Genomic DNA, 24,099 nt, shown 5'->3' on the forward strand with positions numbered 1-24,099 from the left:
TGTTCCTGTGCTGTAATTTTCTTGGTTATTTGTCCAGATCATGCTGAAGGATCTCATAATTCTCATCACAGTTCACCCTCCCACCCAACTTGGTATCATCTGCAAAGTTTAAGATGTTACATTTTGTTCCCTCATCCAAATCATGAATATATATTGTGAATAGCTCAGGTCCCAGCACCGATCCCTGTGACATTCCACTAGTTACTGCCTGCCAATTTGAAAAGCACCCATTAATTCCTACTCTATGTTTCCTCTCTGCCAACCAGTTTTCTATCCATCTCAACACACTTCCTCCAATCCCATGCGCTTTAATCTTGCACAGTAATCTCTTATGCGGGACTTTGTCAAACGCTTTCTGAAAGTCCAAATATACCACATCGACTGGCGCACCCTTGTTAAGTCTACTAGTTACATCTTCAAAGAATTCCAACAAATTTGTCAAGCATGATTTCCCCTTCATAAATTCATGCTGGTTCTATCTGATCCTGCCACTGCTTTCTAAATGCTCCGCTATAAAGTCCTTGTTAATGGATTCGAGAATTTTCCCCACTACCGATGTTAGGCTTTCTATAAATAATCGATTTTAACAATTTCCCAACAACAGATGTTAAAGTAACTGGTCTATAGTTTCCTACTTTCTGCCTCCCTTTTTGCAAAAGGCTGTTACATTAGCATTTTGCTCATGCATTGGAATCTTTCCCACATCCACGGAATTTTAGAATACAACCAATAGATCCACTATCTCCACTGCCATTTCCTTTAATACTCAACAATGTAGGCCATCAGGTCCTGGGGACTTGTCTGTCTTTAATTCCAATGATTTGAGTACTATTTCCCTATTGATGATGTTTGTTTTACGTTTCTCCCTTCACATTACCTCTGCATTACCTGTTACTATTGGGATGGTACTAGTGTTCTCCGCCGTGAAAACTGAGGCAAAATACTGATTTAATGTCTCCACTATTTCTGTGTTCCCACTATGAACTCCCGGGTCTCATCCTCCAAGGGACCAACATTCACTTTACTTTCTTCCCTTTTACATACTTACAGAAGCTTTTGCTATCCTTTTTAATATTTTGTGCAATTTTTTTTCATAACTTACCTTTGCTCTTTTTATAACTTTTTCAGTAACCTTTTGTTCACCTTTAAGTTTCTAATCTTCCAGCCTGCCACTGGTCTTTGCAATATGGTATGCCTTAGTTTTTGTCTTTCAACTTCCTTGCTCCCTCACGGGTATGGGGAATTACAAAATCAAAGGTAAAGGAGAGGGTACGAGTGAAGGTTAATGATGAGGACATTCATCTAGTTAAAGGAGTCAAGGGCTCAGGCAGAGTAAAAAAGGTGACAAACACAAGAAGGGAGCTGGTCAACGCAGTGCAAGGAGATGGTCTGGGGCAGGATAACCAGTTTGCGACAGGTAGGGACAGAGCGTGCAATCAAAAGAATGCACTAACAAATTGGGTTCATATAAAGGCTAGCATAAAGACACTTTACCTGAATGCATGTAGCATTCAAAACAAAGTGAATGAGTTGATGGCACAAATCAGTACAAATGGGTATGATCTAGTGGCCATTACAGAAACGTGGTTGCAGCGTGACCAGGACTGGGAACTGAATATCCAGGGGTATCAGACATTTTGGAAGGATCGACAGGAAGGAAAAGGAGGTGGGGTAGCTCTGTTAATTAAAGATATCAGGGCGGTAGTGAGAGACGATATAGGCTCTAAGGAGCATAATGTGGAATCGTTGTGGGTGGAGATAAGAAATAGTAATGGGAGAAAGTCACTGGTGGGCGTGGTCCATAGGCCCCCAAATAATAACTTTGAGGTGGGTCAGGCTATAAACAAATAAATAATGGATGCATGCAAAAACGGAACAGCAATAATCATGGGGGGTTTTAACCTGCACATTGATTGGTTGACTCAAGTCGGACATACTTATAGAAGATTAGAATTACAACATGCAACTGTGCAAAGGGACCTGGGGGTCCTTGTGCATGAGTCGCAAAAACTCAGTCTGCAAGTACAACAGGTGATCAAGGAGGCAAATGGGATGTTGGCATTTATCGCGAGGGGGATAGAATATAAAAGCAGAGAAGTCTTGCTGCATCTGTACAAGGCATTGGTGAGGCCGCAGCTGGAATACTGTGTGCAGTTTTGGTCCCCTTATTTGCGAAAGGATATATTGGCCTTGGAGGGAGTGCAGAGAAGGTTCACCAGGTTGATACCGGAGATGAGGGGTGTAGATTATGAAGAGAGATTGAGCAGATTAGGTTTGTACTCGTTGGAGTTTAGAAGGCTGAGGGGTGATCTTATAGAGGCATATAAGATAATGAAGGGGCTGGATAGGGTAGAAGTGGAGAGATTCTTTCCACTTAGAAAGGAAACCAGAACTAGAGGGCACAGCCTCAAAACAAAGGGGGGTCAGTTTAGGACAGAGTTGAGGAGGAACTTCTTCTCTCAGAGGGTGGTGAGTCTCTGGAATTCTCTGCCCACTGAAGTGGTGGAGGCTACCTCGTTGAATATGTTTAAATCACGGATAGATGGATTCCTGATCGGTAGGGGAATTAAGGGTTATGGGGAGCAGGCGGGTAAGTGGAACTGATTTACTTCAGATCAGCCATGATCTTATTGAATGGCGGGGCAGGCTCGAGGGGCTAGATGGCCTACTCCTGCTCCTATTTCTTATGTTCTTATGGACACGGTGGACTTGAGGAAGAGTTCTTAGAATGCTGTCGGGATAGTTTCCTCGAACAGTATGTTACAGAACCTATGAGGGAGCAAGCTATCTTGGATCTGGTCCTGTGTAATGAGACAGGTAAAATTAATGACCCTCTTGTGAGGGATCCTCTTGGAATGAGTGATCACAATATGGTTGAATTTCTAATACAAATGGAGGGTGAGAAAGTAGGGTCCCAAACCAGTGTCCTCTGCTTGAACAGAGAGGAGTACAATAGGATGAGGGCAGAATTGGCTAATGTTGACTGGGAGCGCAGACTAGTTGGTAGGACAGCTGAGCAACAGTAGCGGATTTTTAAGAAGATTTTTCTCAGTACTCAGCAAAAATATATTCCTGTGATAAAAAAGGAGTGGAAGAAAAGGGATAACCAGCCGTGGATAACTAAGGAAATAAAGGAGAGTATTAAATTAAAAATCGATGCGTACAGAGTGGCCAAAACTAGTGGGGAATTAGAAGATTGGGAAAGCTTTAAAAAACAACAAAGAACTACCAAGAAAGTGATAAAGAAAGGAAAGATAGATTATGAAACTAAACTAGCACAAAATATAAAAACTGATAGTAAAAGTTTTTACAAATATATAAAAAGGAAAAGAGTAGCTAAAGTAAATGTTGGACCCTTAGAAGACAAGAAGGGGGATTTAATAATGGGAAACGAGGAAATGGCAGAGGCCTTAAATAAGTTTTTTGTGTCGGTCTTCACGGTAGAGGACACAAATAGCTTACCGGAAATTGATGGTCGTGGGACTGTAGGGGGTGAGATCCTTAAAATGATTACTATTACTAAAGAGGTAGTGCTTGGTAGGCTAATGGGACTAAAGGTAGACAAGTCCCCGGGCCCGGATGGAATGCGTCCCAGGGTACTGAAAGAAATGGCAGAAGTAATAGCGGATACGTTGGTTGTAATTTATCAAAATTCGCTGGACTCTGGGGAAGTGCCGGCTGATTGGAAAACAGCTAATGTGACGCCACTGTTTAAAAAAGGAGGTAGACAAAAGGCGGGTAACTACAGGCCGGTTAGCTTAACGTCCGTATTTGGGAAATTGCTGGAATCCATCATTAAAGAAGAAATAGCAGGACACCTGGAAAAAAATGGTTCGATCAAGCAGACGCAGCATGGATTCATGAAGGGAAAGTCGTGTTTGACGAATTTACTGGATTTTTATGAAGATGTAACGAGTGCAGTTGACAGAGGGGAACCGGTGGATGTGGTGTTTTTGGATTTCCAGAAGGCGTTCGATAAGGTGCCTCACAAAAGGTTGCTGCAGAAGATTAGGGTACACGGAGTTGGGGGTAAAGTGTTAGCGTGGATTGAGGATTGACTAACAGGAAGCAGAGAGTTGGAATAAATGGGTGTTTTTCTGGTTGGCAGTTGGTGACTAGTGGCGTGCCGCAGGGATCGGTGCTGGGGCCTCAACTGTTTACTATATACATAGACAATCTGGAGGAGGGGCCCGAGTGTAGGGTAACAAAGTTTGCGGATGATACAAAGATGAGTGGGAAAGCGAATTGCGTGGAGGATGCGGAAAGTCTGTAGAGAGATTTGGATAGGCGAAGTGAGTGGGCGAGGATCTGGCAGATGGAGTATAACGTTGACAAGTGTGAGGTTATCCACTTTGGAAGGAATAATAGTAAAATGGACTACTATTTAAATGGTGAAAAATTACAACATGCTACTGTGCAAAGGGACCTGGGGGTCCTTGTGCATGAATCGCAAAAACTCAGTTTGCAGGTGCAGCAGGTGATCAAGAAAGCAAATGGAATGTTGGCCTTTATCACGAAGGGGATGGAGTATAAAAGCAGGGAAGTCTTGCTGCAATTGTACAAGGTACTGGTGATGCCGCAACTGGAGTACTGTGTGCAATTTTGGTGCCCTTATTTGCAGAAGGATGTATTGGCCTTGGAGGGAGTACAGAGAAGGTTCACCAGGTTGATACCGGAGATGAGGGGGTTAGCTTTTGAGGGGAGGTTGAGTACATTGGGCCTGTACTCGTTGGAGTTTAGAAGGCTGAGGGGAGATCTTATAGAGACATACAAGATAATGAAGGGGCTAGAGGCAGAGAGATTCTTTCCACTTAGAAAGGAAACAAGAACTAGAGGACGCAGCCTCAAAATAAGGGGGAGTCAGTTTAGGACAGGAGTTAAGGAGGAACTTCTTCTCTCAGAGGGTAGTGAATCTTTGGAATTCTCTGCCCATTGAAGCAGTGGAGGCTACCTTGTTAAATATGTTTAAGTCACAGGTAGATAGATTTCTGATCAAAAGGGTTATGGGGAGCGGGCGGGGAAGTGGAACTAAACCACTATCAGGTCAGCCATGATCTTATTGAATGGCGGGGCAGGCTCGGGGGGCTAGATGGCCTACTCCTGCTCCAATTTCTCATGTTATGTCCTTGCTTAGCCATGGATATTTTTCACCCTTTTACAATCTTTTCCTCTCTGAAATATATTTTAGTTTCGAGGAATTGAATATCTTCTTAAACAACCCGCCACTGCTAATAAATGTCCTACCTTTTAGCCTTCCTGCCCAGAGGGCCACGTCTGACCCCATACCTATGTAATTACCTTGGTTTAACTTTAAAATGCGAGCATCTCACTCAAACTGAATTTTGAATTCTATCAAACTATGATCACTCTCCCTTCGAGGATCCTTAACTGTGAGTTTACTTAACTGAGTTTTACTTAACAAGAGTTTAAGGATTTCAAAGCAAATGGTATTCAGCATATAAAATCTGCACCCTATCATCCATCAACCAATGGATTAACTGAAAGACAGTAAGAAGTCTCACAACACCAGGTTAAAGTCCAACAGGTTTATTTGGTAGCAAATGGTATTTGGTAGCAATGGTATTTGCTACCAAATAAACCTGTTGGACTTTAACCTGGTGTTGTGAGACTTCTTACTGTGCTTACCCCAGTCCAACGCCGGCATCTCCACATCTTAACTGAAAGAGGCATAGAATCCTTGAAACATTCTTTAAAAGCTTCAAAAGAACAAGGCTCATTAACACATCATTAGCTTTTTGGCACCTTATAGAAACACTACTCATGCGACAATCCAAACTTCACCTGCATTAGTACTTTTAAAGAGAAAGTTGAGGACTTCATTTGCCATGAGTGAGAAATGGGTACCAGATAATTTTAGCAAAAACAGTTCCAATTTCTTACACAGTTCAAATGAAAGATGAGCTAGTTTGGTGATGCCATGCTGACCAGTTGTTGTCATCTCAAAAAGATTTCTCAGAATCATCTTCAGAAATACCAATTTCTTTGGTGTCTAGTGCTGTGAATACTACTACAGAAAACTGAGTTGCTTGATGATTGTGTCCATGTCACTTTACTACATGAGAGTGAAATGGAATTGGTTCCAAGAGAAGTGTCTACTAAAGTTCCAAATCATACTTTTAGCCACAAGGACAGCCAAATTTCAGAACACTGTATACAATCAAAGAAGAATTGACATCCTCCTGATCGACTTTGTTATTGACTGTGTACAACGATTAATGATGCATAGTACTGTGTCTAGTGTATTATCAATCCTATGTATAACATTGTAGTAATTTGTCGTCATGACCACACAAGTTCAGGGGGAAGGATGTTATATATCTAAAAGGGTTGCAGGTTGCTTTAAGAGCTGATCGCATGATTTGATGGTGATTTCATTAGGGTGTTGCCACAGGCTGCTGTTTTACTTTGCACTCTGTGCTGAGAACATTTTCAAGAATAAATCTGTTGTTAATTTGAATCGACGTGTGCAAACCAGGTTATTTGCTATTTGTTAAAAGCAAAGACATTATATTTACACATCCGGATTTTCCAAGCAAAGATGATTGCTCACTGGTATACTGATCTTATCCTTCATCAACAGAGCTGCTCCACCTCCCTTTGCTTTCTTCGTATGCTTCCAAAATGTCAAATAACCTTGAAAATGCATATCCCAGCTTTGGTCACTTTGCAACCATGTGTCTGTAATGACTATTCATGTCTTACTCTATTGCCATTGGTTCTATCAAAGAACACACCCGTCAACTCAACAGACTAATCAAGACCTTTGATCTGGACCTTCAGAGCACCCTCCTTGTTCTCATCCCACATACTCCCCACGTTGGAGATCTCTACTGCCTCCCGAAGATACACAAGGCCAACACACCCGGCTGTTCCATCGTATCAGGCAATGAGACCCTGTGCGAGAACCTCTCCAGCTACGTCGAGGACATCCTGAACCCCGCTGTACAAAGAACCCCCAGCTTTTGTCATGACACTATGGGCTTCCGACAGAAATTCAGCACACATGCAGCCTTTGAACCAGGAGCACTCCTCGTCACAATGGATGTCTCGACACTCTACACCAGCATCCCCCACGATGATGGCATTGCTGCAACTGCCTCAGTACTCAATGCCGACAACTGCCGATCTCCAGATGCAATTTTACAACTCATCCGCTTCAACCTGCACCACAACGTCTTCACCTTCAACAACCAGTTCTTCATCCAGACACACGGAACAAATTCGCACCTCAATATGCCATCTTCATGCACAGTTTCGAACAAGACCTCTTCACCATACAGGACCTTCAACCGATGCTATACACTAGATACATCGATGACATTTTCTTCCTTTGGACTCATGGCGAACAATCACTGAAACAACTATATGATGACATCAACAAGTTCCATCCCACCATCAGATTCACCATGGACTACTCTCCGGAATCGGTTGCATTCTTGGACACACGCATCTCCATCAAGAACAGTCACCTCAGCACTTCACTCTACCGCAAGCCCACGGATAACCTCACGATGCTCCACTTCTCCAGCTTCCACCCTAAACACGTTAAAGAAGCCATCCCCTGTGGACAAGCCCTCCGTATACACAGGATCTGCTCAGATGAGGAGGATCGCAACAGACACCTACAGACGCTGAAAGATGCCCTCATAAGATGAGGATATGGCACTTGACTCATCGATCGACAGTTCCGACGCGCCACAGCGAAAAACCGCACCGACCTCCTCAGAAGACAAACACAGGACACGGCGGACAGAGTACCCTTCGTCGTCCAGTACTTTCCCAGAGCGGAGAACTACGACATCTTCTCCGAAGCCTTCAACACATCATTGATGAGACGAACATCTCGCCAAGGCCATCCCCAAACCCCCGCTTCTTGCCTTCAAACAACCGCACAACCTCAAACAGACCATTGTCCGCAGCAAACTACCCAGCCTTCAGGAGAACAGTGACCACGACACCACACAACCCTGCCACAGCAACCTCTGCAACACGTGCCGGATCATTGACACGGATGCCATCATCTCACGTGAGAACACCATCCACCAGGTACACGGTACATATTCTTGCAACTCGGCCAACGTTGTCTACCTGATACGCTGCAGAAAAGGATGTCCCAAGGCATGGTACATTGGGGAGACCATGCAGACGCTATGACAACAGATGAATGAACACCGCTCGACAATCACCAGGCAGGAGTGTTCTCTTCCTGTTGGGGAACACTTCAGCGGTCACGGGCATTCAGCCTCTGATCTTCAGGTAAGCATTCTCCAAGGCAGCCTTCACGACACAATGCAGAATCGCTGAGCAGAAACTGATAGCCAAGTTCCACACACATGAGGACGGCCTCAACCGGTATCTTGGGTTCATCTATCTGTAATCCCCACGACTTGCCTGGGCTTGCAAAATCTCACTAACTGTCCTGGCTCTTTAACCTGTGCTTAACCCTCTCTCCACTCACTTTGTCTGTACCTTTAAGACTTGATTACCTGTAAAGGCTCGCATTCCAACCATTATCTTGTAAATTGAGTTCGTGTCTATATATGCCCTGTTTGTGAACAACTCCCACGCACCAGATGAAGGGGCAGTGCTCCGAAAGCTTGTGCTACCAAATAAACCTGTTGGGATTTTAACCTGGTGTTGAGAGACTTCTAACTGTGCTTACCCCAGTCCAACGCCGGCATCTCCAAATCATGGCTATCAATCAATCCATCTTGTTATGAATGCTGCGCTCACTCAGATAAAAAACCTTTAATTCTGCCCGTTTACTGTTTTTTCCTACTTTTACACAATTTGCCACACTGATTATCGTTAGCCGCATTGCTGTCCTGCATTATTGCCTTGTCCTTTCCCTTAATTTTTAAATCTCCCCTCACATGAACCCCCAACTCCAGGCCCCCACATTTAGTTTAAAGAATTTTCTAGCAGTCCTAGTTATTCTGTTCGCCAGGACACTGAAAGCTTCATGAACTGACAAGTCATTAAGTTTTTCATGCTTCCCTCTGCAAGCCACTCTGGCTTGATATATCCTCCAGAGGACCAGAACTCCATATTAATATTAATAGGTGCCAGTCTAAAATACTGCATTCAGTTTCAACCCCTTTCAGCAAACAAATTTTCTTGGCACCTAATTATATTAGAATTAAGTTATGGGATGCTGACCAGCATTTTTTGCCCATCGCTAGTGCCCTTGAGAAGGTGGCGGTGAGCTGCCTTCTTGAATTGCTGCAGTCCCCAAATGTAGGTACACCTACAGCACTGTTAGGAGGGTGTTTAGAATTTGAGGAACAATTCTCTGGCAGGAATGGAACCCGGGCCATGGCGGCAAAAGCACTGGCTCCCAACCACTAGACCCACCAGGTAAACTGACAAACAGCCAATGTATGCATGTCTGCAACACAGCCCTGCCTGATTGGACAATTGCAGTGACAAGGTCATACAGAAAATGTGAGAAAGGAAAAGGAAGTGGATTGCAGTTGACAATGACATGAATTGAACTGATTCACCCTTTGCCAGTTACCTTCACTGGAATCCTCGGCACCTTCTTTGTGTTTTTGACAGAGAATCCTGTCAAGAAAAGGATTTAAAAAGTACAGATCAGCATTTCAACTCTTCAAATAGTTAAACAACAGTCTACAAATAAATCTGAAATAAGTATGAGAAGTGTGCTGTACATACAAATAAATTCCCTGTGATGGGTCTTCCTTAATCTGGGCTTTATCAAGTTTTGCACAATAATAATGATATGTTCTGCGGCAAGTTTTTACATCACATCCAATAGTTGCTCCAGGTCGGTGACAGCAAGAGCAGCTCTATGGAAGGTAAGAAAATTATATTAATTTGCAACAATCAAATAAATCTATGGATTAAAAAAAGGTTCTCAATCTGACAAGTAAAAAGAGAAACATAGTAAGCCGAATGTAGATTTTGTTAGTCTAGTCTCCTCTTCTGATGCTCCACTGAAAGTAAAGATTCCCTTCCCAAGTGATCATTCTTCATGAGATAGTCTATGTTGCATCAAACTAACAGGGGCTGAAATTACAACACAAAATCAGTTCATGCTGCCATTTATCTGCTACTTGAGCTGTAGCCCTAGACTGACAACCTAATTTCCAGATCTCTTTCTCCGACAGCTATCAATCCGGTAAAAGCTACAATGGTATTGGTTTCAACTACTAACTCTAACAGTCCAACCTAGACTCTCAGCACTGAGTCCCCCACCCCCTCTGCTGCTGGTATTGTCACTGAATTGGCAATCCAGAGATTCAGTGTAATGGCAGCTGGAATTAAAAGTCGAATGATGAATATGAAACCATTGTCGATTATATACGAGGCGGAGTTTCTTCAGCCAGAGAGTGGTGAATCTGTGGAACTCTTTGCCACAGAAGGCTGTGGAGGCAAGGTCATTGATGTCGTTAAGATAGAGATAGATAGGTTCTTGATTAAAAAGGGAATATGGGGTTATGGGGAAAAGGCAGGAGAATGGAGATGAGAAAAATATCAGCCATGATCGAATGGCGGAGCAGACTCAATGGGCCGAGTGGCCTAATTCTGTTCCTATGTCTTATGGTCTTATAATAAAAAACCCATCTGGTTCACAAATGTCCTTCAGGGAAGGAAACCAGCTGTCCTCAGCTGGCCTATGATCCATAGAAATGTGGTTGAGGAGATAGCAGGGCATCTGGATAGAAATGGTTCGATCAGTCAGACGCAGCATGGATTCATGAGGGGAAAGTCGTGCTTGACGAACATGTTGGATTTTTATGAAGATGTGACTAGGGCGGTTGATGGAGGAGAACCGGTGGATGCGGTGTTTTTGGATTTCCAAAAGGCGTTTGATAAGGTGCCCCATAAAAGGCTGCTGAAGAAGATTAGGGCACACGGAGTTGGGGGTAGTGTGTTGAAGTGGATTGGGGACTGGCTATCCGACAGGAAGCAAAGAGTCGGAATAAATGGGTGTTTTTCCGGTTGGAGGAAGGTAATTGTGGCGTGCCGCAGGGATCGGTACTCGGGCCGCAACTATTTACCATTTATATAGATGATCTGGAGGAGGGGACGGAGTGTAGGGTAACGAAGTTTGCAGACGACACAAAGATAAGTGGAAAAGTGAATCGTGTGGAGGACGGAGAAGATCTGCAGAGAGATTTTGACAGGCTGAGTGAATGGGCGAGGATATGGCAAATGGAGTATAACGTTGAGAAATGCGAGGTTATACACTTTGGAGGAAATAATAACAAATGGGATTACTATCTCAATGGAAACAAATTAAAACATGCTACCGTGCAAAGGGACCTGGGGGTCCTTGTGCATGAGACGCAAAAGCCCAGTCTGCAGGTACAACAGGTGATCAAGAAGGCAAATGGGATGTTGGCCTATATCGCGAGGGGGATAGAATATAAAAGCAGGGATGTCTTGATGCACCTGTACAGGGCATTGGTGAGGCCGCAGCTGGAATACTGTGTGCAGTATTGGTCCCCTTATATGAGGAAGGATATATTGGCATTGGAGGGAGTGCAGAGAAGGTTCACCAGGTTGATACCGGAGATGAGGGGTTTGGATTATGAGGAGAGGCTGAGGAGATTGGGTTTGTACTCGTTGGAGTTTAGAAGGATGAGGGGGGATCTTATGGAGACTTATAAGATAATGCGGGGGCTGGATAGGGTGGAGGCGGAGAGATTCTTTCCACTTAGTAAGGAAGTTAAAACTAGAGGACACAGCCTCAAAATAAAGGGGGGTCGGTTTAAGACAGAGTTGAGGAGGAACTTCTTCTCCCAGAGGGTGGTGAATCTCTGGAATTCTCTGCCCACTGAGGTGGTGGAGGCTACCTCGCTGAATATGTTTAAAGCGCGGATGGATGGATTCCTGATCGGTAAGGGAATTAAGGGTTATGGGGATCAGGCGGGTAAGTGGTACTGATCCACGTCAGATCAGCCATGATCTTATTGAATGGCGGGGCAGGCTCGAGGGGCTAGATGGCCTACTCCTGCTCCTATTTCTTATGTTCTTATGATTCTTAATGCCCCAGATATAGCCTAGCAAGCCATTCAAGTTGTATCTGACCACTGCAAAGTCATTAAAAAAAGAAATAAGACCTGACAGACCAGCAGGCATCAATCTCAGCACTAAAAACAACGACGGCTAACCCAGCCCTGTCAGCACTGCCATTTCCTCCTTACTAACATCTGGGGACCTGTGCTAAAATTGGGAGAGCCGTCTCATAGATTAGTCAAGAAACTGCCTGACAGTCATAATCACAGAATCAAACCTTACAAACAATGTGCCAGACACCACCATCACCATCCCTGCCTGTGGGACAGAAATACCCAACAGAGTGGTCTACAGTTGGAAGGGAGTTACCTGGGTGTCCTCAACATCCATGCCATACCCCATGAAGTCTCATGACATTAGATCAAACGTGGAAAAGAAACTTCCTATTTATTACCATGTACTGACCCCCTTCAGCTGATAAATCACTGCTCCTCCATGTTGAATACCATTGGGAAGAAGCACTGAGGGAGGCAACGGCAGAGAACGTACTCTGGGTGGTGGACTTCAACGTCTATTACCAAGAGTGGCTCGGTGGTACCACCACAGACTGAACGAGCCAAGTTGTACTAAAATGGGACTGTGGCAGGTGGTAAGGAAACCAAGAGGGAAAAACATACTTGACCTCATCCTCACCAACCTGCCTGCTGCAGATGCATCTGTCCATGACAGCATTGGTAGGTGTGACTACCACACAGTCCTTGTGGAGACAAAATCCCATCTTCACACTGAGGATACCCCCCCAGCCTTTTGTACGGCATTACTACCGTGCTAAATGGGATAGACTTTGAACAGACCGAACAACTCAAAAGGCTGGACATCCAGGAAGCATTGTGGGCCATCAGCAGCAGCAGAATTGTACTCAACCACAATGTGTAACCTCACGGCCCGGCAGATCTCCCACCCCACCATTACCACCAAGTCAGGGGATCAATCCTGATTCAAAGAGTGCAGGAGCATCAGTAGGCATACTTAAAACGAGGTGTCAATCTGGTGAAGTTAAAACACAGGACTACTTGCGTGCCAAACAGCATAAGCAGCAAGTATTGACAGCTATGCGATTCCACAACTAGCAGATCAGATCGAAGTTCTACAGTCCAGCCAGATCCAGTTGTGAATGGTGGTGGGCAATTAAACAACTCACTGGTGGGGAAGGCACCACAAATAACGCCATGGTAAATGATGGAGGAGCCCAGCATATCAGTGCAAAAGATAAGGCTGAAGCATTCACAACAATCTTCAGCCAGAAGTGGCGAGTGGATGATCCAACTTGATCTCATCTGGAGGTCTCCAGCATCACAAATGCCTGTCTGCAGCCAATTTGATTCATTCCACATGATATCAAGAAACAGCTGATGGCACCAGATACTGCAAAGACTATGGGCCCTAACAACATTCCAGCAGTAGTACTGAAGACATTTGTTCAAGGACTTGCCACGCTCCGAGCCAAGCTTTTCCAGTATAAATACAACACTGGCACCTGCCCAACAATGTGGAAAATTATCCAGGTATGTTCTGTACACATAAAGCAGGACAAATCTAACACAGCCAATTACCACCCCATTAGTCCACTTTCAATCATCAATACAGTTATGGTCGGGGTCAAAGAACAAAGTACAGCACAAGAACAGGCCCATCAGCCCTCTCAGCCTATGACGATCATGCCCTTACTCGATCCGTATCCCTCTATTCCCTCACCCACCCACGTACCTCTAAAATGTTGCTCTTGTGCCTGCTTCCACAACCTCCTCTGGCAGCGCATTCCAGGCACCCACCATACACTGCATGAAAAACCTCCCTGCACACCTCCCTTAAGTTTTTCCCCTCTCACCTTGAACCTGTGCCCCCTTGGAAAAAGCCTCCGACTATCCATCCTGTCTGTGCCTCTCAACTTTGTAGACCTCTATCAGGTCTCTGGCTTTCCAGTGAAAGCAATAATTTATTCAACCTCTCAGAGCCAACATACTCAAGACCAGACAACATCCTGGTGACCTTCTTTGCACTCTCTCCAAAGCTTCCATGTCCTTCTGATAACGTAGTGACCAAAACTGCACACAATACCGCAAATGCAGCCGAACCAAGGTTTTATATAGCTGCAACAAGATTTCCCAACTCTTGTACCTTCTGCTTGCCAGACCTAGAATACCTGAAGCTAAAATGCTACTACCTTCCACGTGAATTCACCTCTGTTATCCTGATGGCAGTTTACATCCCACCCCATGCGGACGTGAAGATCACGCTGGACGAAATATACACCACTACGAATAGCCTCGAGACAAAACATCCCGAGGACTTGTTCATCGTGGCTGGGGACTTCAATCAGGCTAAGCTCAAAGTGTACTACCAAGTTACCACCAACACGTCTCCTGCTCTACCAGAGGCCCAAACATCCTAGACCACTGTGACACAAAAATCAAACATGCCTACCGCTCTATCGCCCGCCCACGCTTTGGCAAATCAGACCACAAGGCTGTGCTCCTGCTCCCGGCTTACAAGCAAAAGCTGAAACGGGAGAATCCATCAAAGAGAGTCGTGCAATGTTGTTCTGAGGAATCGGATGATCTCCTACAGGGCTGCTTGGAGTCAGTGGACTGGTCAGTATTTAAAAACTCTGCTACTGGCCTCCCAGACTACCTGGCTCCACTACAGTTTGCCGACCGCCGTAACAGGTCCACAGCGGATGCCATTTCCCTGACCCTGCACTCAACCCTGGAACCTAGATAACAAGGACACCTATGTCAGACTCCTATTTATTGACTACAGCTCAGCCTTCAACAATATTATTCCCACTATGGTAACTGACTTCATTAGTAAGTGTGTAGAAAACTGTGTGCCAAAGAAGCAAATCCATGTATTCCCCAACCCGAAACCATGGATGAATAGGGAAATCCACTGCTTGCTGAAGTCCAGGTCTGAGGCGTTCAAGTCAGACGACACTGACCTAAACAAGAAATCCAGATACCATTTAAGATCATCCATCAAAGATGCCAAAAGACAATACCCAACCAAGCTAGATAGGGATCTAGATGAGTATACGGCTTGCAGGAAGGGGCTAAAGAAGGAAATTAGGAGAGCCAGAAGGGATCACGAGAAGGCCTTGGCAAGTAGAATTAAGGAAAACCCTAAGGCGTTCTATAAATATGTGAAGAGTAAAAGGATGAGACGTGAAGGAATAGGGCCTATAAAAGGTGAAGGCGGGAAAATCAGTACGGAACCAGTAGAAATGGCAGAGGTGCTTAATGAGTATTTTGCCTCGGTTTTCACAGAGGAGAAGGACATGGGTGGATGTGCTGTGGGCTTGCGGTGGACTGAAAAGATTGAGTATGTGGACTTTAACAAAGAGGTTGTGCTGGAATCTTTGAATGGCAACAAGATAGATAAGTCGCCGGGTCCGGATGGGGTGCACCCCAGGTTACTGTGGGAGGCGAGGGAAGAGATTGCAGAGCCTCTGGCGATGATCTTTGCGTCGTCGATGGAGACGGGAGAGGTGCCGGAGGATTGCGGATGTGGTTCCTATTTTCAAGAAGGGGAATAGGGATAGCCCAGGAAATTACCGACTGGTGAGTCTAACCTCAGTGGTTGGTAAACTGATGGAGAAGATCCTGAGGGACAAGATTTATGAGCATTTAGAGAGGTTTAGTATGCTCAAGAATACTCAGCATGGCTTTGTCAAAGGCAGATCGTGCCTTCCGAGCCTGGCCAATCAACCTAACCCGCACATCTTTGGACTGTGGGAGGAAACCGGAGCACCCGGAGGATACCCACGCAGACATGAGGAGAATGTGCAAACTCCACACAGACAGTGACCCGAGCCGGGAATCGAACCCGGGACCCTGGAGCTGTGAAGCAGCAGTGCTAACCACTGTGCTACCGTGCCGCCCGAGTTGTCAGGGAGAAAATCGGACCTCTCAGGGACAAAGGAGGGAAATTATGCTTAGAACCCAAGGGACTAGGGGAGATCCTAAATGAATACTTTGCATCGGTATTCACAAAGGAGAGGGACGTGTTAACCGGGAGTGTCTCGGAGGGAGGTGTTGACCCGTTCGAGAAAATCTCCATTACAAGGGAGGAAGTGTTAGGTTTTTTAGGGAACATTAAAACTGACAAAGCCCCAGGGCCTGATGGCATCTATCCTCGACTGCTCAGGGAGACAAGAGATGAAATTGCTGGGCCTCTGACGGAAATCTTTGTCGCTTCTTTGGACACAGGCGAGGTCCCTGAGGACTGGAGGATAGCGAATGTGGTCCCATTGTTTAAGAAGGGTAGCAGGGACATTATAGGCCGGTGAGCTTGACGTCCGTGGTAGGCAAGTTGTTGGAGAGGATTCTTAGAGACAGGATGTACGTGCATTTAGAACGGAACAATCTCATTAGTGACAGACAGCATCTTTTTGTAAGAGGGAGGTCGTGCCTTAGAAATTTCGTGGAGTTTTTTGAGGAAGTGACAAAAACAGTTGACGAAGGAAGGACCGTGGATGTCGTCTATATGGATTTCAGTAAGGCATTTGACAAGATCCCTCATGGCAGGTTGGTTAAGAAGGTTAAGGCTCATGGGATACAAGGAGAAGTGCCTAGATGGGTGGAAAACTGGCTTGGCCATAGGAGACAGAGGGTAGCGGTCGAAGGGTCTTTTTCCGGCTGGAGGTCTGTGACCAGTGGTGTTCCGCAGGGCTCTGTACTGGGACCTCTGCTATTTGTGATATATATAAATGATTTGGAAGAAGGTGTAACTGGTGTTATCAGCAAGTTTGCGGATGACACGAAAATGGCTGGACTTGCGGATAGCGAGGAGCATTGGCGGGCAATACAGCAGGATATAGATAGGCTGGAAAATTGGGTGGAGAGGTGGCAGATGGAATTTAATCCAGATAAATGCGAAGTGAGGCATTTTGGAATAAATAATGTAGGGAGGAGTTATCCAATAAATGGCAGAGCCATCAAGAGTATAGAAACACAGAGGGACATAGGTGTGCAAGTCCACAAATCCTTGAAGGTGGCAACACAGGTGGAGAAGGTGGTGAAGGCATATGATATAAGAACATAAGAACTCGGAGCAGGAGTAGGCCATCTAGCCCCTCGAGCCTGCCCCGCCATTCAATAAGATCATGGCTGATCTGAAGTGGATCAGTTCCACTTACCCGCCTGATCCCTATAACCCCTAATTCCCATACCGATCAGGGATCCATCTATCCGTGATTTAAACATATTCAACGAAGTAGCCTCCACCACTTCAGTGGGCAGAGAATTCCAGAGATTCACACCCTCTGAGAGAAGAAGTTCCTCCTCAACTCTGTCCTAAACTGACCCCCCTTTATTTTGAGGCTGTGCCCTCTAGTTCTAGCTTCCTTTCTAAGTGGAAAGAATCTCTCCACCTCTACCCTATCCAGCCCCTTCATTATCTTATAGGTCTCTATAAGATCCCCCCTCAGCCTTCTAAATTCCAACGAATACAAACCCAATCTGCTCAGTCTCTCTTCATAATCAACACCCCTCATCTCTGGTATCAACCTGGTGAACCTTCTCTGCACTCCCTCCAAGGCCAATATATCCTTCCGCAAATAAGGGGTCCAATACTGCAGACAGTATTCCAGCTGCGGCCTCACCAGTGCCCTGTACAGATGCAGCAAGACATCTCTGCTGTTATATTCTATCCCCCTTGCGAGATAGGCCAACATCCCATTTGCCTTCTTGATCACCTGTTGCACCTGCAGACTGGGTTTTTGCGTCTCATGCACAAGGACCCCCAGGTCCCTTTGCACGGTAGCATGTTTTAATTTGTTTCCATTGAGATAGTAATCCCATTTGTTATTATTTCCTCCAAAGTGTATAACCTCGCATTTATCAACGTTATACTCCATTTGCCATATCCTCGCCCACTCACTCAGCCTGTCCAAATCTCTCTGCAGACCTTCTACGCCCTCCACACGATTCACTTTTCACTTTTAGCGGCACGCCACTAGCTACCATCTGTCAACCAGAAAAGCACCCATTTATTCCGACTCTCTGCTTCCTGTCGGATAGCCAATCCCCAATCCACGCTAACACCCTACTCGCAACTCCGTGTGACCCAATCTTCTTCAGCAACCTTTTGTGAGGCACCTTATCAAACGCCTTTTGGAAATCCAAAGACACCGCATCCACCGGTTCCCCTCCGTCAACTGCACTAGTCAGATGCTTGCCTTTACAGGACGGGTACAGAGTATAAAAGCTTGAGTCTGATGATGCAGCTGTATAGAACGCTGGTTAGGCCACATTTGGAGTACTGCGTCCAGTTCTGGTCACCGCATTACCAGAAGAATGTGGAGGCGTTAGAGAGAGTGCAGAGAAGGTTTACCAGGATGTTGCCTGGTATGGAGAGTCTTAGCTATGAGGAGAGATTGGGTAAACTGGGGTTGTTCTCCCTGGAAAGATGGAGAATGAGGGGAGATCTAATAGAGGTGTACAAGATTATGAAGGGGATAGATAGGGTGAACGGTGGGAAGCTTTTTCCCAGATCAGAAGTGACGATCACGAGGGGTCAGGGGCTCAAGGTGAGAGGGGCGAAGTATAACTCATATTAGAGGGATGTTTTTTACACAGAGGGTGGTGGGGGCCTGGAATGCGCTGCCAAGTAGGGTGGTGGAGGCAGACCCGCTGACATCGTTTAAGACTTAACCTGGATAGTCACATGAGCAGCCCGGGAATGGAGGGATACAAACGATTGGTCTAGTTGGACCAAGGAGCGGCACAGGCTTGGAGGGTCAAAGGGACTGTTTCCTGTGCTGTCCTGTTCTTTGTTCTTAATCACCTTGGCCATCTGTGTTGCCACTTTTAGGGAACTGTGGACCTGCACGCCCAGATCCCTCTGTATGTTAATGTTCCTCAGGGTTCTGCCATTTACAGTGTAATTCATACTTAAATTTGATCCTCCAAAATGCATCACCTTGCATTTGTCCGGATTCAACTCCATCTGCCATTCCTGTACCCAAGTCTCCAATCTATCTATATATCCTGTTTATCCTCTGACAACCCCTGGCACTATCAGCAACTCCGCCAATCTTCATGTCACCCGCAAGCTTACTAATCAGAACACCCACATTTTCCTCCAGATCATTTATATATACTCCAAACAGAGATCCCAGCACTTATCCCTACAGGACACCACTTGCTACAGATTTCCATTCTGAAAAGCACCCTACCACCACTACTCTGTCTTCTATAACCGAGCCAGTTCTGAATCCATCTGGCCAACCCACACCGAATCCCATGTGATATTAGTTTGTACTAGCCTGCCATTTGAGACCTTATCAAACACCTTATTAAAGTCCATGTAAACTATATCTACAGCCCTTCCCTCAATTATCTTTGTCACCTCTTCAAAAAACTCAATCAAGTTGGTGAGACATAACCTTCCCCGTAGAAAACCATGCTGCCTGTCACTAACAAGTCCATTTTCCTCCAAATGCGCATATAACCTGTCCCTCAGTATCTTCTCCTAAAGCTTCCCCACCAGTGACGTCAGGCTCACCGGTCTATAATTTCCTTTCAAATACATGAATAGGATGGGAATAGAGGGATATGGTCCATGAAAGGATAGGAGGTTTTAGTTCAGTTGGGCAGCATGGTCGGTTTAGGCTTAGAACATAGAACAGTACAGCACAGAACAGGCCCTTCGGCCCACGATGTTGTGCCGAGCTTTATCTGAAATCAAGATCAAGATATCCCACTCCCTATCATCCTGGTGTGCTCCATGTGCCTATCCAATAACCGCTTAAATGTTCCTAAAGTGTCTGACTCCACTATCACTGCAGGCAGTCCATTCCACACCCCAACCACTCTCTGCATAAAGAACCTACCTCTGATATCCTTCCTATATCTCCCACCATGAACCCTATAGTTATGCCCCCTTGTAATAGATCCATCCACCCGAGGAAATAGTCTTTGAACGTTCACTCTCTATCCCCTTCATCATTTTATAAACCTCTATTAAGTCTCCCCTCAGCCTCCTCCGCTCCAGAAAGAACAGCCCTAGCTCCCTCAACCTTTCCTCATAAGACCTACCCTCCAAACCAGGCAGCATCCTGGTAAATCTCCTCTGCACTCTTTCCAGCGCTTCCACATCCTTCTTATAGTAAGGTGACCAGAACTGCACACAATATTCCAAATGTGGTCTCACCAAGGTCCTGTACAGTTGCAGCATAACCCCACGGCTCTTAAACTCCAACCCCCTGTTAATTAAAGCCAACACACTATAGGCGTTCTTCACAGCTCTATCCACTTGAGTGGCAACCTTTAGAGATCTGTGGATATGGACCCCAAGATCTCTCTGTTCCTCCACAGTCTTCAGAACCCTACCTTTGACCCTGTAATCCACATTTAAATTGGTCCTACCAAAATGAATCACCTCACATTTATCAGGGTTAAACTCCATTTGCCATTTTTCAGCCCAGCTTTGCATCCTATCTATGTCTCTTTGCAGCCTACAACAGCCCTCCACCTCATCCACTACTCCACCAATCTTGGTGTCATCAGCAAATTTATTGATCCACCCTTCAGCCCCCTCCTCTAAGTCATTAATAAAAATCACAAAGAGCAGAGGACCAAGCACTGATCCCTGTGGCACTCCGCTCGCAACCTGCCTCCAGTCTGAAAATTTTCCATCCACCACCACCCTCTGTCTTCGATCAGATAGCCAGTTACCTATCCAATCGGCCAACTTTCCCTCTATCCCACACCTCCTCACTTTCATCATAAGCCGACCATGGGGGACCTTATCAAACGCCTTACTAAAATCCATGTATATGACATCAACTGCCCTACCTTCACCAACACACTTAGTTACTTCCTCAAAAAATTCTATCAAATTTGTGAGGCACGACTTGCCCTTCACGAATCCGTGCTGACTATCCCGGATTAATCCGCATCTTTCTAAATGGTCGTAAATCCCATCCCTAAGGACCTTTTCCATCAATTTACCAACCACCGAAGTAAGACTAACCGGTCTATAATTACCAGGGTCATTTCTATTCCCTTTCTTAAACAGAGGAACAACATTCGCCACTCTCCAGTCCTCTGGCACCATCCCCGTGGACAGTGAGGACCCAAAGATCAAAGCCAAAGGCTTTGCAATCTCATCCCTTGCCTCCCAAAGAATCCGAGGATATATTTAATCAGGCCCAGGCTTGAAGGGCCAAAGGGCCTGTTCCTGCGCTGTAATTTTCTTTGTTTTTTGTCCTTGTTCCTGGATTATCCCTGCTTCCTTTCTTAAACAAGGGAACAACATTGGCTCTTCTCCAGGTCTCTGAAACCTCACCTGTGGTCAAAGAGGATGTGAAGATATCTGTTAAGAGCCTAGCTATTTATCCCCTTGCCTCCCGCAGTAACCTGGGATAGATCCCATCCGGCCCCAGGGACTTGTCTACCTTAATGCAATTTAGGGTACCCAACATTTCCTCCTTGGATATATTGACACTCTCAAGAGCGTTCACACACCTATTTCTCACCTCAACATCTGTCATGGTGAATAGCAATACAGAATACTCAATAAGGATCTCACCCACTTCCTGAGGTTTCACGCATAGCTTACTTCTATTGTCTTTGAATGGACCCATTCTTTCTCTTGCTACTCTCTTCCTCCTAAAAATGCATAAAAAGCTTTGGGATTCTCCTTGACCCTGTTTGCCAAAGACATTTCATGGCCCCTTTTAGCCTTCCTAATTCCACGTTCGTTCCTACTTTCAACGTACTCAAGGGCTTTGACAGTTTTTAGATGCCTAGTCCTATCATATGCTTCCTTTTTCCTTTTGACTAAGCTTACAATCTCCCTTGTCATCCATGGTTCCCGAATCCTGCCATTCCTATCCTTCATTTTTGCGGGGACATGCCTGCCCTGCACTTCAATCCTTTAAAAGCCTCCCACATGTCAGACGTGGATTTGCCCTCAAATAGCCGTTCCCAATCCACATTCTCCAGTTTCTGTCTAATTTGGATGTAATTGGCCCTTGCCCAATTAAGCACCCTCACCCAAGGGCCATTCCTGTCCTTATCCATGACGACCCAAAATCTTATCGAATTACGGTTGCTAAGCCCAAAATGCTCCCCCACTGTGCCCTCCTGGACACATCTAACAAATTGCTCTCTGAGCCCTGACTGTAAGGGATTCCCAGTCAATATTGGGGGGTGGGGTGGGGGATGTGTGTGGGGGGGGGGGGGGGGGGGGGGGTGGAGGAAGAGGAGTAGTTAAAGTCACCCATCACAACTACCCTGCTTTTTTTCAAACACACCTGCTTCGCAATAAACTGCTCACTTATGGTGGAATCACCAGGGTCACAACTCAAACATGGACAATAGAGCTGAACTCTAGAGGCAAGTCAAGTGACTGCCCTTGACATCAAGGCAGTATTTGATCGAGTATGGCATCAAGAAGCCCTAGCAAAACTGGAGTCAATGAAAAATTAGGGGGGAACCCTCCGTTGGTCTGAGTTGTACTTAGAACAAAGGAAGATGGTTGCAGTGCTTAGAGGTCAATCGTCTCAGACTTGGGACATCACTGTGGTGGTTTTTTTATTAATTCATGGGATGTCAGCATTGCTGGCAAGGCCACAATAATTGCTCATCCCTAATTTACCTCGATTTGATTTGATCTATTATTGTCACTTGTATGAGTATACAGTGAAAAGTATTGTTTATTGCATGCTATCCAGACAAAAAGAAGGAAAGGAGAGAGTGCAGAATGTGGTGTTACACTCATAGCTAGGGTGTAGAGAAAGATCAACAAGAGCTAGGTCAATTCAAAAGTCTGATGGCAGCAGGGAGGTATGTGTCCTCAGACTTTTATATCTTTTTCCCCCGAAGGAAAAGTAAGAAGTCTCACAACACCAGGTTAAGTCCAATAGGTTTATTTGGTAGCATGAGCTTTTGGAGCACTGCTTCTTCATCAGGTGAGTGCAGAGTTAGGTCACAAACAGGGCATATTTAGATACATGCTCAATTGCAAGATACTGGTTGGAATGCGCGTCTTACAGGTAATCAAGTTTTTACAGGTACAGACAATGCGAATGGAGAGAGGGTTAAACACAGGTTAAAGAGGTGTGAATTGTCTCAAGCCAGGACAGTTCAAGACACGACAATGCACAATCGTCGAGCAGAAACTGATAGCCAAATTCCGCACACGAGGACGGCCTCAACCGGGATCTTGGGTTCATGTTTAATGCGGAAAAGTGCGAAGTGATTCACTTTGGAAGGAGTAACAGGAATACAGAGTACTGGGCTAATGGTAAGATACTTGGTAGTGTGGATGAACAGAGGGATCTGGGTGTCCATGTGCATAGATCCCTGAAAGTTGGCACCCAGGTTGATAGGGTTGTTAAGAAGGCGTACGGTGTGTTAGCTTTTATTGGTAGAGGGATTGAGTTTCGGAGCCAGGAGGTCATGTTGCAACTGGACAAAACTCTGGTGCGGCCGCACTTGGAGTGTTGCGTGCAGTTCTGGTCGCCGCATTATAGGAAGGATGTGGAAGTGTTGGAAAGGGTGCAGAGGAGATTTACCAGGATGTTGCCTGGTATGGTGGGAAAATCGTATGAGGAAAGGCTGAGGGGCTTGAGGTTGTTTTCGTTAGCGAGAAGGTTAAGAGGTGACTTAATAGAGGCATACAAGATGATCAGAGGATTAGATAGGGTGGATAGTGAGAGCCTTTTTCCTCGGATGGTGATGGCTAACATGAGGGGACATAGCTTTAAATTGAGGGGTGATAGATATAGGACAGATGTTAGAGGTAGGTTCTTTACTCAGAGAGTAGTAAGGGCGTGGAATGCCCTGCCTGCAGCAGTAGTGGACTCGTCAACATTAAGAGCATTCAAATGGTTATTGGATAAACATATGGATGATATTGGAATAGTGTAGGTTAGATGGGCTTTAGATTGGTTCCACTGGTCGGCGCAACATCGAGGGCCGAAGGGCCTGTACTGCACTGTAATGTTCTATGTCACACTATCTGTAACCCCCACGATATGCCTGGCCTTGCAAAATCTCACTAACTGTCCTGGCTTGAGACAATACA

At 45.5% G+C, this 24,099-nt stretch overlaps 1 protein-coding gene across 9 annotated transcripts in view; it reads right to left on the reverse strand.

Annotated features, from left to right (window-relative positions):
- The window catches only part of phf6 (PHD finger protein 6), a 139,733-nt gene that overhangs the window by 88,870 nt on the left and 26,764 nt on the right, over positions 1-24,099 (reverse strand). For all 9 annotated transcript variants that reach the window (XM_078211987.1, XM_078211982.1, XM_078211984.1 and 6 more), the window contains 2 exons: positions 9,697-9,830; positions 9,539-9,585 (listed from right to left, as the gene is read on the reverse strand). In XM_078211987.1, the coding sequence (XP_078068113.1) occupies positions 9,539-9,585; positions 9,697-9,830 (181 nt within the window). The remainder of the gene's footprint in view (positions 1-9,538; positions 9,586-9,696; positions 9,831-24,099) is intronic.

Source organism: Mustelus asterias, chromosome 4, assembly GCF_964213995.1.
Source record: "Mustelus asterias chromosome 4, sMusAst1.hap1.1, whole genome shotgun sequence".
NCBI classification, from domain to species: domain Eukaryota; kingdom Metazoa; phylum Chordata; class Chondrichthyes; order Carcharhiniformes; family Triakidae; genus Mustelus; species Mustelus asterias.